Source organism: Contarinia nasturtii, unplaced genomic scaffold (genome assembly GCF_009176525.2).
Source record: "Contarinia nasturtii isolate CC-2019 unplaced genomic scaffold, AAFC_CNas_1.1 Cnas_scaffold_695, whole genome shotgun sequence".
Taxonomy (NCBI): Eukaryota; Metazoa; Arthropoda; class Insecta; order Diptera; family Cecidomyiidae; genus Contarinia; species Contarinia nasturtii.
This window is the reverse complement of record NW_022198046.1, coordinates 2793740-2807234: the sequence shown is the minus strand read 5'-3', so window position 1 is coordinate 2807234 and position 13495 is coordinate 2793740. Positions and strand designations below refer to the sequence as shown.

General features: G+C 33.6%; 1 protein-coding gene across 2 annotated transcripts in view; it reads left to right on the top strand.

Moving 5' to 3' along the window:
• LOC116340662 (lachesin-like) overlaps positions 1-13495 on the top strand; it is a 44527-nt gene that overhangs the window by 14469 nt on the left and 16563 nt on the right. For both annotated transcript variants that reach the window (XM_031767269.1, XM_031767268.1), the window contains exons 3-8: positions 7812-7853; positions 9967-10070; positions 12820-12965; positions 13040-13062; positions 13162-13281; positions 13453-13475. In XM_031767269.1, coding sequence (XP_031623129.1) covers positions 7812-7853; positions 9967-10070; positions 12820-12965; positions 13040-13062; positions 13162-13281; positions 13453-13475 — 458 coding nt within the window. The remainder of the gene's footprint in view (positions 1-7811; positions 7854-9966; positions 10071-12819; positions 12966-13039; positions 13063-13161; positions 13282-13452; positions 13476-13495) is intronic.

The following is a 13495-nucleotide window of genomic DNA, read 5'->3' as shown; positions in this document are numbered from 1 at the left end:
TTGTGTATGTGTCATATTGAAAATGTGCCAATGTCTATAGAGCAAAAGACAGCCAGATATTGTGTGCAAAAAGTCATGCAGAGAGAACACCAAAGTGTGAGCAAGAGTGGACAAAAACTATGCGAGTAAAACAATGTTGAACGTGCTTTTGCTGGATCCGCATAAGCGACTAATAGTGTAAATAGAAATCGTTATGCGTTTCACATATGGCGCCAAGCAAATATCCAAATCAATAGACTTTTATCGCTAGCGCCAAAGACTTGAAACCAAAAGGATAGAGAGAGAGAGAGAGAGAGAGGAAGAGAGAGAGAGAGAGAGGGAGTTAGAGAGAGGAGTGGGGTAAAGTGTACATTGAACATCAGAATACCGTGCTTGGTTGTAAGTAAATATACAAACACTAATGGCTTGTGCCGTCAAGATGAATCAAGCCCGATAATTGTCAATGATGCTACAAATTCATGCAAATGTCTATTTGAGCTTTACCAAAATGTACACTTTAAATCCTCTCGATAGTTTCAAGATCATTCACAAAATAAACAACACACAATTTTGAGGCGCCGTGCGATGGAGACTGAGAAGAGAAGGTGTATGCAATACACATATCTGTGTCATTTCGTGTGACATAATAATAAAACCCCCGTCGATGTCAGACATCCATTTATATACCGGATTTGAATTTTGTTTGCTTCAAATAGCAACAGATCGTTTACAAATGCGTCCTAATAGATTATTATGCGATTAAACATATTTTATAAAATTGAATGTCTATTCGTTCGTTTGGCATTATCATGTAATTGATGTTATTTCACTATATATATCTGTATCTTTAGCTATGCAAAGCACATAGACCGAACACAACAAATGCACAACACTTGATATTTCAAATGGATTTTCACCCGAACTAAAGTTTATATTATATAAGTTTTGATGTTCAAGGATCATGTCGTTAATGTAATTCCCTTGATGGCAGTAGATGAACCACGGCAACGGCATCGACGCTTCATCCCAGAATAGAGAAAGAGAGAGAAATTTTAGCAATTTGCGAAAAATAATGCGAACTGCATCCGAAATGAGCGAACAAATGAAATTATCATTTAGTTTTCGGATTTAGTTTTCAGTTAGGACTTTTGTGAAATGGTCTTGTCGAAACTTTGTGATACTCAATCAGATTGAAAATTGGTCGGGCAGGTGTAGATGTGCAGACAAAATGAGGCAGCTTTTATCTCAAATCAAACGAAATGCAAATTAACCTCTTCTCGTCTCTTATATACTCAGCTATTTAAATATATTCAGCTTTTGTGTAATGAAATCTATCGACCAGATTTTAAATGACATCGGATTTCACATCGCTAACTACCATTCTAATTAATTTTGATATATTATACGTAGTAATTATCCAATTTGCTACGGTTTCTAATCAAATTTCATACCGAAGAAAAGATACACCAGCAACCGAACAAAAAATCGCAACAACCATGCTACGGTAACACCCAACTTAATTACAGCAATGTCAATGAATCTCATGGGTTAAATTTAAGAAGAAGAAAAAAATGCTTGTAAAAACGAGTCGAAACCACAATCAAAGTCAGCTTTAAACACGATTTTAAAAGCGTATAACCACGAAAACGGTTAATTTTAATCAAAAAATGTCTTGTTAAAAGGGAAAAAGAAATTGAAGAGAAAACGCTCGACGCAAAAAAAGACAAAAGAAAAATTGCTAAAGCAATTTGCAATTTGAATATTGTGCCAATTAGGGTTAGCGAGATGGAATGAGAGCGAGATAGAAATAAAGGACGACCGAATGTGGTTTTTGGTGCATATTTTCAACTATGACAAAGGTAAACCCGTAATAAAGCACCCAAAAAATGTGTCAAAACTGGTTGTGCTTAAATCGACGACCGAATTTTCGACTAACACAACTACCACAAAAAAAAACATTCACATTTTTTCCAAGAGTTAACAGAAAAAAAACACCGGAAGCTACAAAAACATTAAAAACCATTTCAACGAGAGATTTATATTTTTTGTGGGTATTAGCAGCGGAAAAACAAAACATGACCATCGCACGTAAAAGAGATACATTTTAAATGACGTCAAAAACATGAACATTATCTTGAAAATCCACGCGCACGTACACATCCTTTCATAATTCTTCCGGCTTTATACTTGCGTCCACGTCGAGCTAGATATTTTAAGCTAAATCACAAGTTGCCACACAAACACTTTTTTCCCACTTGTTTTCGTTACTGTGTTGTGTCAACTTTGTGTAATTAAAGCAAATGGACAACAACGAAAAAAACACGTTGTCAATGAAGAAGTTCCAAAGGAATACAAGAGACAAAGAATAGCAGAGAAATAAAATTAGATCATCTATTAAAAGCTTTTGCAGAGCAAAGACAATACCACAATGATAGCCAGAAATGACAGTACATAAAACATACACATGAGCATGAAAATGGCAATTGCAAAGCTTAGTGTAAGACGTGCGAGAGTAATTGTATGAGGTTTTTCATTGTTAATCTGACTCTTTTATGCACACACACACACACACTTACACTTTAAGCCTCTTATCTCACAATATAAGACTTATATCATAAACATAGTAGTAGCAATGCACATATTGCATTTGATGAAATCTGGATCAGTTTTTTCTACACTTGGTTTTACAAAACAAACGAGCGGTGTAAAGAATTTGACGACATTTTCCAAAAACTAATTACGAGAAAAGACGAATTGTGAGAATACTGTGAAACATTTGCTTGTTCTAATTAATTTGACCAATAGCGCTACAGCCACTCAGTTACCGATTTGTAGATGAAGCGAAAATTCTTGAAATTCATTAAAAAGATTAAATTATTGTTGGTTTTTCATTTGCTCCATCCGGTACGTCAAATGATGCAGCATGGTTAAGTTACACAAAAGAGGCACAAAGTCAAAGTGAATTACTTTCATAGGTAATCAAAGTTGAAGAAGTTTTCTTTTGTATAATAAATTTTCCACTACTCGGCAAACTAAAGGCTCTTCCCTAAAAGGGCCACTTTAATTCTTTTAAAGAATGCATTCTGCAGAATATCTTTTCTGCACACTTTTCACAGAATATGAGACATCCAGACATCTTTTGAAATTGAAGTAAAAAAAGGGGTTTTTCATCGAAACCACTTTTTACAATGGTCGGATAATTTTCGTTTCTATTTTCACATTCCGCCCAATGATTTATCGATCGTATTGACTGTCATTTACAATGGCAATTTTACACGAAATAAAACAAATTACATACCATTCATTCGAAAGCTCTTTGCCGTTGGCACGAAAACCGTTTGTTTACCCAGAACACACACACATACATACACAAGAGATAAAGAAATACCAAAAAGAAATATTCGTTTCATAATGAGCGCGTTCAAATATGACAAATAAATAATATAAACAATGGAAATAAATGACTGCATGACATTTGAAGCAACGAAAAAGAAATAGCGTTGCTTTGGTGAAGGGTAATAAAAAAAAATATCGTGATGATTGCGATGTGTTACTAAACGGATGGATGTGCAAACAAAGTTCATTGAACAGTGTCTGATTGCGTTTGCAGATAAAATTGTGTTTGAACGATGCTCAAGTAACACGATATCACCAACAAAACTGGCATGTGTTGATCGTTTAACCAAACAACTAAAAAAAATGTGCGCCAGCAAAAACATAAGTAAAAACAAAAACAAAAACGAACAAAAAAAGAAAATTGCTACATTTCAATGTCTTGTGTCAGATTTGGTCGTTTCTTCGAGCACAAAATACAAACGAAAAAAAAGCGCACACACACTGGATTTGTAAATATGTTTAGAAAATATTTATATTCAAATTTTTGTACAAAGAAGGGAATAAAGAGAAAGAGAGCGAAAAAACTGATTCGATCCGAAGCTATTCAAATGTAGACGAACAGATGGAAAAGAGCTGTTCAAAACGTGATGAAAATAAAACTTCAAACAAACTCATCTATATGTTTTCACATTTTATCTGATTGCATGCCGCTGGCACTCACGATAACAACGCATATGATTTGCTTAGATCTCGATTTTTTTTTCGTTTCTCTATCTCTTCTTCATCGCACGCTTCTTACTTCCATCAAATCGTTTTGCTGGAATGTGTATGGTGTTTGAAGCTTTGTTCTATTCTACAGAAAAGTGAGGTTTACCATTAATTTGCTATGAATTCAATGCCAAGGATGATCATTTTATGCATAAAGTATGGTTTAAATGGTTTCCCTTACAAATGACAATTTACCTGGTTTGGAAAATGGTCGGAAATCGAAAATAACGTTTAATCTTCCGACATTTTATGGCGATACATGTAAGCAATTTATGTTGGAATGAATCATTCGCTTCGGGACACACAAAAATCACAATAGGAATCTACGAAGAATATGCTAGTTGTAAAAGAAGAATCGTTATAAACCAAACTATTCAAATACATTTGATTCAAATCACACATTTCAATGTTGAACTTCGGATTCTGTTCTTTCTGGAAATTGACGTAAAATCGTTGAGTTTTTAATGCAAGCAAAATTCAACAATGACAAAACAAAACTGGTTGGAAAATTGGCTGAAAAAAAGAGCCAAAAATAAAAGCCGCCTGTGGCTGATTTAACAAGAAAAATTGTTATTATACACAAAAATGATATAAAACGAAGTAAATCTCACAAAATATTATTAAGACTACACGAGCGTGCCTCGTGTTCATTGTGCTTTTGTGTAATTTCGAGTGAATGTTTGCGCAACAAAAAGAGACGAAAATTTTGTTTGAACAACAAAAAGCAGTACATACTCGTTCACAGAGCAAATGAATAAAAGAAAGCCGTGTGATGATGCAATGTCGTACAACAATCGTGAGACGATAAATTTGGTGTTGTTTCATGAGCCAACATTTATTTTTTTTCCTATTTCTTTGCACTTCTCTCTTGTCGTTTACACTGTATGTTTGATTTTTGGTGTAGATTTTAGCATCCCAAAGGAAATTATGGCTCATAGCTTTTCTGGGTTATATTCATGATGCGCGTTGACGGCGCAACGTAAAAAGAGAACAACTGAGTGAGTGAAAAAAAAGTCATTGAATTGTGTGACAGAATAAGTGCATTCCGTTCGCTTTTATGACAACCGCGATAAACATAATCAACGTTAAATTTATAGCAGCTAAATAATATATGCTCCATTCAGCAAACCACCTACGCCATCGTGAAAAGTGAATAAATGAGATTGACACAATACAAAAAAAAGAGAACAAAAGCAGAATATCTCAAGATGATAAAACATTGACATGATTTTGAGAGCGATAGAGGTAGAAAGGTGGCAGTGAAGCGTAAAGCAGAAAAAAAAACGAAATACACGGTAAAGTGAATTACAAATGTTTTAGCCCCATCCATTTGCTTGACATTTAAATGGCATAAATTTCGACATAAATCCGCTGCAATCGAAAAATGTCGACTGACAATGTAACGAGAGTAATCAATGCTTTATGCGGCCGTTTGCCCGTCCGTACCCATGCACCATCATGTAAGAGCTAATCAAAATTCAACTTTATTTAATATTTATTTCACTTTCGGTTGGTTGCTTTGGCTTGACAAATGTATGTTTGATTTGCTTTTATTGACAATCAAATTTTAACATTATGATTCGAATTCACGAGAGATTACATTGTATATTTTGGAAGCACTCATTTTTACATTGTAACCGTAAATTGTGGCCATTTGGTGACGATAAAAAGAACGACGAACAAATGAGCGAAGGGAAGAGAAAGAGAGCGGGAGCTTTAAGTGGGAAATTGCTCTCGACATTGTCCGAAGAAGATGCATTGCAAATTGGAAATTGTAAATGATGGCAAATGGGTAGCATTAAAGTAGTTAAAACAGACATTTGCTGTGTGTGAGGTAGAGAAAACCGCATTCTTTCCTATATAAAAAAAACAGGCTGCAATACTTTATCCGATCCAGCGAAAATCATGGAATTATTATCACTATATTCACACAATCGAAATAAAGAAATACGACTTTGAGACAACAGTAATGATATTATTGCGATTTCCCAGGCATCGTGGTTGTCTTTTTCCCCTACCTTTTTTTCTTACATAGAGGTGTTGAATGGGTGAACGGATGGAAGCTTCTAAGCGAGATAGTTCGAAAGACAATGAAAGAAAAAAAAATCCCATGGATTTATCTTTATGGTTTATCTGAAATGGATCCATCGTCAACACTGTGACATTGTTCCATTCAGCATCGTAAAAATATCGCCGATGAAGAAGTGCAAACGACATTCATGACTCTCTCTCTCTCTCTCTCTCTATCGCTTTGCTATATTCCACTTTCCGTACGCGTACGGTAAAGATATACAGAGATACAAACTCGCAAACGTATAAGACGATTTATTGTGTTGGCACCTCGAAATGACGCAAATGCAATTTAGCGAATGCACACGTGCTTTATACATGCTTTGCTGTATTTTCGGTACTCCTTTCGCCGGCGATATGGGAACATTGTTGCAAATCAAATAAACCATTTTCGATACACGAAGCCATCACATAAATTTAAATTGTTTATCCTTTTAAATGTGCTTATGAATGTTTATGTGTTTCTGGTTTGATGCTCTATCTATCTGCGCTTCTGTTTTTACTCAGCTATGGGCTGCTTTTCATTCTCACATAAATGCAATGTGTTTTTCTCTAAACAAAACAAGAACACAATTGCACCATTTTGCCGATGCCAAAGTATATTGTCTTCAAATGAAGATCATGAAGCAATCAAATTTAGTGCTAATATTGTCATAAAATACATTTTGTGCGACAATTTATGGTATATATTCGCGCCTCATTCAGTTATGTCAATAGAAATACCATTCGGAAAAGTACTTTTGTAAACTTGTCAATTTCTAATAAAACATGGATGAAAGAACGCAAAAAAAACACTTGACGAATCCATTCTGTGAACCACTTTCATTTACAATTCAATCATGTTCAACCGTAACGAAATAAATGCACTTTTGCGATGTGTAAATAAATAAATATGCTTTTCATCAAAAATGATGCATTTATGTATTCTCGAGTGCACTTTGCATTTACTGCTTCTCAATGAAACGACATTTTATACAATATTTTGTGACTTCATTGACACTCGACTCAACAAAAACAACCGGAACTATGGATACAATCTCAATTTTGAATAATTCAAAGCTAATTTAACTAATTATCTTTGAAATATGTCTCTTTGGAAATTAACATCCTAGCTTTTATCGATGAGGTGTAGATTTCAGTTTTTTTTATACAAAAAGTTGAGAGGAATGAAATCACTTTTTAGCTAAAGAAAAGAAAGTTTTTGGTCTCGTTATGTGAAAACGCGAAAAAACTAAAAGTATGTTCTTTTCTTCAATATTCTTCGTTCAGATTTTAGGGGCTTTGCCCAAAAATATTCCACTCTACACGAATTTTCAACGGATGAAAAACTTTTCAGTAGCCTTATATGCCAAGCTGGCGTTGTATATGGTGGGCCAAGTTGGATCATGAGACCATTGGTCATCTTTAGTGCTGCACTCAAGCCAATTACTGTTCTTTATCGCTATTTTCGATGTAGAAACATACTTCTCAAATATTGACCAATTTTATTTTTGTCGTTCCTTTCTTTTCAAGTATAATTATCAATTTGGTCACAGCTGCAATTTTGCCACACTTACTTCACAAAATTAATTCAATTGTGCAATTTTGTTGGAATTTCATTTTTCAATTTGTTAGTTTTTTATGCAATTTTATTAAAAACTTATTTTATTTTTTTACAGGTAAACAGCATTCCACAGAAGACACAACATCAGAAATAAATGGTAATATTTACGAAAAAAAACTATGCAATATCAAGAAATGTGTATTCAAATCGGATCTGAAAACATGTGCTATATCAATTTTAAAATAGGCGATGAAACGTTGTGTTATTAATTATGAAATATATCTCAACATTATTATGATATTTTGGCACAGTAGGAGAAATATTTGGTGTGTCGGTTTGGTTGTGGTATATTTTGGTTCTTGAAAATAATTGTTATGCAGATTGGCTGAATTACCACGCAACATTTTACCATTTTCAACATCCACCATGCCACCGGATCGCAATGTTTCAAGTTTCTGTTTCAATAAATGCATTTGCATAAAATGTTGAATTTCATGGGTAAAAATAGTAAAACCACATACGCGCTCCCTTTCAAATGAAGCGTAGAAATAGTATAACATATTGACTGACTGCATAAAAAACCATAATTTATGAAAATGTTTCATTTTATGTGAAAAAGTAAAAAAGCAGACGTTAAAATGCTTCGTATACATGCAAAATATGGTCTATCTCTGTGTGCATGTTTTTATTATAGTCGAAAATACTATTATCATATCTAAAACCAAATCATGCTCCGATTTCCGTGTGTATATTTTGTCAGTGGTAGCGCGTTTAAATTGCGTCTGTTCGCTTCATAATCATTTTAATATAAATCGTTTCATTTCGGTTTTTGAATTGCCGGGCCCATCATTGCTCACTAACGATGGCATTTTCATCGTTCACATATATAAATCCAACTATCTATTTTTAGTAAATTTATATTTTCACATCAAAACTGTTTGGCTTCGCGGCTGTCGCTTACAAACAATTTCATTTTATCTGTACAAATAATTCAACGCTCTTATTTTGTTTGATACGAAAATGCAAAAAAAAAAAAATGAGAATAAATATACGAAATGGCTGAGGGGCTTGCAAAAAAAGGAAGTTTATGAATAACAAGTGTTTCAAGGAAGCCAACGAGAATATTTCAACAACAACAAAAAAAATTGAATGAAAGAAAACAAATAACTGAAAATAGAGCAGCAACACCACCGCTAAAATGAATAAATTTCATTTTGAAAGTTTTTCGAAAATTTTTATTCATTTATTCCAATGAAATGGTATACCGTTCATGTAGTCGTTGTCGTTAAACTGTTTTATTTTGTCGACTGTGTCTTTCACTCTCTTTCTCCTCCCTTACTCTCTATCTTAGCTTGAAGCGTACTCTTTTTCTTCCGTGCATTAAACCACAAGAAAAGCTACTCCGCCTGAAATATTCATCACGTTAAAATTGTTTTTATGGTTGCACTAACTATTCAACATAAAACATGTGCTGGAAAATTAATTTTCCTGACTTTTTCTCAACTTTTAACATGCTTGCGAGCAAGTGAGCTCACACACACATACAATTACTTGTTCGCGCTGCCTTTTTGATTCACTTGTGCCGGAACTTACAACAGCTCACTTCTGTTTTGTCTTTCAATTCCTTTATTTAGTTATAAAAAAAACAGCAGAAAGGGAAAATACGACAAATAAATAGAATATAAAACTCAATTATGTAATAAAAACTACGACTCCGGCATTACATTTACCATACAAACACGTTCACATTTCAAACAATGTCTGTTCGCTTGAAGGGAATTCATTAAGAGAAAATTGTATAACAAATTAAAAATGACTTCACATTTATTCATGGCAATCGATTTGTAGCGATAATATTAAACAAACGACCACAAATTCAAATATGCCTCAACTCATAAATCATTTAAAATGAGAACCACAAAAAATGACACCAACTCGATAATAATTTGATCAATTTATCGGGCATTATTCACGCTCGTAGGTAAAATAAAAGGCAGATAGAAACAAACAATCGCCTATATTTCAATGGATTGAATACCAACGGCTCGTCGACAATGGAACCATAATTCGATTATAATCAATAATTCCACGTGAAAAAACCAAAACTTAAAACGGAACAAATTAACTGACAGACAAAAGCAATCCCTCATGTTTATATGATGAAACGATTTTAATTACACAAATTAAACAGATTTTTGCTATTAAATCCCATCGGAAATTTATTTCATTTAAAAAATGTTGATTTCATTTTACATTTTTTCCCTCTACAGAATTGAATTTACCTCGTTTTGCTGAACCAATACCAAATATCACTGTGACTATTGGTAAAGATGCGCTTCTTGCTTGCGTTGTAGATAATTTAAAATCATATCGGGTAAGTTGATGTCAATTTTATTTCCCTGGGACCTCAGGAAGAAAGAAAAATATTGTTTTGATTCATTTGAATACGTATAAAGACAAATTGAAGGAAAAGCACAAAATTATAAGAAAAAAGTGAATACATAATTTGTGAATAGATCATGATTTGCACATTTTTTTCACAAAGGTGAGCAATATCAGTTTTTCGATCGTATTTTTTTTTCTTCACAAATATGAATGTATTTGATTGGCCACGATTCAATTTGTTTCGCTAAATAAAAAACTAACCAGAAAAAAATCAACACAAAGCGACACAAAAATTTCATCATAATCCATCAGATCTGGTGTATGTACAATGGAAATGTGACATGTTTCAGTATTGAGCCAAAGAAATTGTTGCCTTGGAATTCAATCTATTTTGGAATTCTGTGCTTTTCTTGGTTTCCGTCTGTTAAATAATGCCACATGAAAATATGAAGTATATGTATCCATGCATCGAAGCATTGAAGGTTGAAAAATAAATGCCGGCAAATAATATGATATAAATAAATGATTGGCAAAGTCGTTGCAAATAACAATGACAGACGTATAAATAGAAAAAAAAACGGTAAAAATCTTGAAAAAGATTTCGATACTTGTTTGGAATGAATGTGCCAAAACTGGCAAATTGGTATTGTGTAAATATGAAGGAAGTCTTTATGTTTGCTTTTGCGTCGTTTGAATCGAAAAAGATGTGTGAGTGAAAATTCGGTCGGGCAAGATGTGTCCACATTGATATGGAAACAACAATGAAAAGAGTAAACACACTTGTGTGTAAGATATTTGCTGAGGTTTTCGTTCAAAATACACAATCATTACGTTCATATTATTAAATAAACCGAAATAAACAGGTAATCATACGAAAATAGCGTTGCTCCTAGTGCTGTTCGATACAAACAAAATCGTGAAATAAGGTCACAATGTAATTGGTGTAGTAACTGGTGTATGTCTCTGGAGAAATACGCTAACCTATTGTCACGTGAAATACGGTGCGATATTTCAAGTGAACTAATATTTATCGTTTCAACGTCGACGAGGCAGTAAACATAAACAAATAGGTGAAAAATGCAGTTTTTGGAGTAGAAAATAGGAAATATCGATTGCATTACAACGACACGAAATCAACAATTTTTTATTTCGCTTCTTTTTGGCGCAGTGATTTTTTTGTGGACATTTTCTTATTTCAAAAGTTCAGCCGAACGAATAATTTTGGGATTTGTTGCTTTTTTTGTTGTTGTATAAAGAAACGATTGTAAAACTATTCACAACAGTGAAAATTTTTTATCCCATGAGAGAATGTCGTGGGCACCAACACTGAATACTCTAAGAAAAATGGAAATCGTTTATCCTTTGTTGATTGCTTACTGTCGTTAATATAATTCCATGCCAAATAAAAATCGATTCAAATTCAATGGATTCAAATTGCAAATCATGTTAGAATTTATGAAATTGAAACTTTTCCATAAAAGCTTGCGGCAAAAAAAGTTGTTTCGAACCAATTTACGCGAAAAATTCAGTCATCTCACCCGAGATTCATTGGTTTCCATTAAGAGGAAATGAAGTTTTGTCGATTTTGATGTGTGGTGCAATTGCATATCCATCACAGCCACCGTGCCGAAATTGTATGCATCACGCGGAATGTGTAAACAACGATCTAAACCGTTTTTACAACGCTATTTCTCCTCCACAATTCACGTCAATGTTGATTTATTGCTGTGATCAGGAATAAAAAGCACTCATCTACATCGACTCGATACACAAACACAAAATCAAGTGAAATGTTGCGCGCATTTATTGCATTTCACGTGGAATTGATTTCCATTGATTGCTGCCATTTGCAGGGTGCCACCCATGAGACTGCAATATTAAACAATTCAAATAACGTCATATAATGGTAAAAGCACTTTCGTTTTGTTGAATAGATTCTTTAGTGAATTCACAAAACCATTTTATGTGCATTGTATCACCCGTTTGCCCAACGATATCGACATTATATTCGATTTACGTCAAAAATTGATTCAAAATTTGCTGCCGAAAACTGCTGAACACCGGTTGCAAAATCTAAAATATAATTTTAAATACATTGAACGAAAGTGAATTACACAAAGTGATGCTGTGTGATCGAAACAATACATCAAACCATAAACAAGTATGAGATAGATATATGAACTGGCGCGCAACGCCAATAACCAAGCGTACAATATTCAATTTAATATTGTTGATGGAAACTGAATTTCGATCACAAATAGAATTAGCGATGAGATAGTTCAAAATCACAAAACGACGTTGCCACCAACGAAAAATCAATTTCCATTACCAACAGCGAAATTGTAGCTAACATTTAAATGCGAATGATCATATAGGAAAATATACATTATAAAAAAATTGCTGTTTCTCTTGTTTTCATATATTGTGCACATCGATCAATTCGAATGGGAATGGAAATGTGAATCATTCAAGTCGAATATATGTTGCTGTCACAGTATGAATGACAGTTTTTTCAGTTTGATTAGTAAAATGTCAAACAGCCACTTTCCATTTGGACACTATGTCATTGTTGTTTGGCGCTATAATTATTTTATCCTTAAAATGCTGCATTTCTAAAAAACTTACATTGATTCTGTCTATCAAAATTCAATAAAATGCCACACTTCAACTAATTGTGGCAAACTGTCTGCTGGTGGCCACCACTAATCTTTATCAATTATTTCTCATCCTATCAAAAGGTGGCATTTGTTAGAGTCGATACACAAACTATTCTTTCCATTCATCATAATTTAATTACACAAAATCAAAGGATATCATTAACACATAATGATCATCGTTCATGGTATTTACACATTAAAGAGGTGGAAGAAGATGACCGAGGATGGTATGTATAAATAGAGAATAAAATCACATTTTCTACATTTCTGACATTTATAATTTGGTTTTGTTCATTTTTAGGTATATGTGCCAAATCAATACTGGTAAATTCATTAAGAGTTGATCATTGCATTAACGCTTTCGTTTTAAAGGTTCTTATGATTTTTTTTGATGTTCGTGTCAATTTTTACCACTTTTCGCAGATCCGATGCGGTCAAGAAAGGGCTATTTACAAGTGGTAGTTCCGCCGATAATTGTCGAAAGCCACACAAGTAACGATATGGTTGTGCGTGAGGGTAGTAATGTCTCCCTGGTGTGTAGAGGTATTGAACAATTTGACATAAGCCAACTCTATTCTCTTACTGCAACAATAAAATTGCAAATTTCGTCTAATCTAAAAGACTATGAAACGGGCATCATTCTTATTTTCTTTCATCGTATTGCCAACTTTTTTCATTTAATAATAACAATTTGTTTTTCCATTTTTTGCAAAGCGAAAGGATATCCTGAACCATATGTACGTAATATCCATAATAC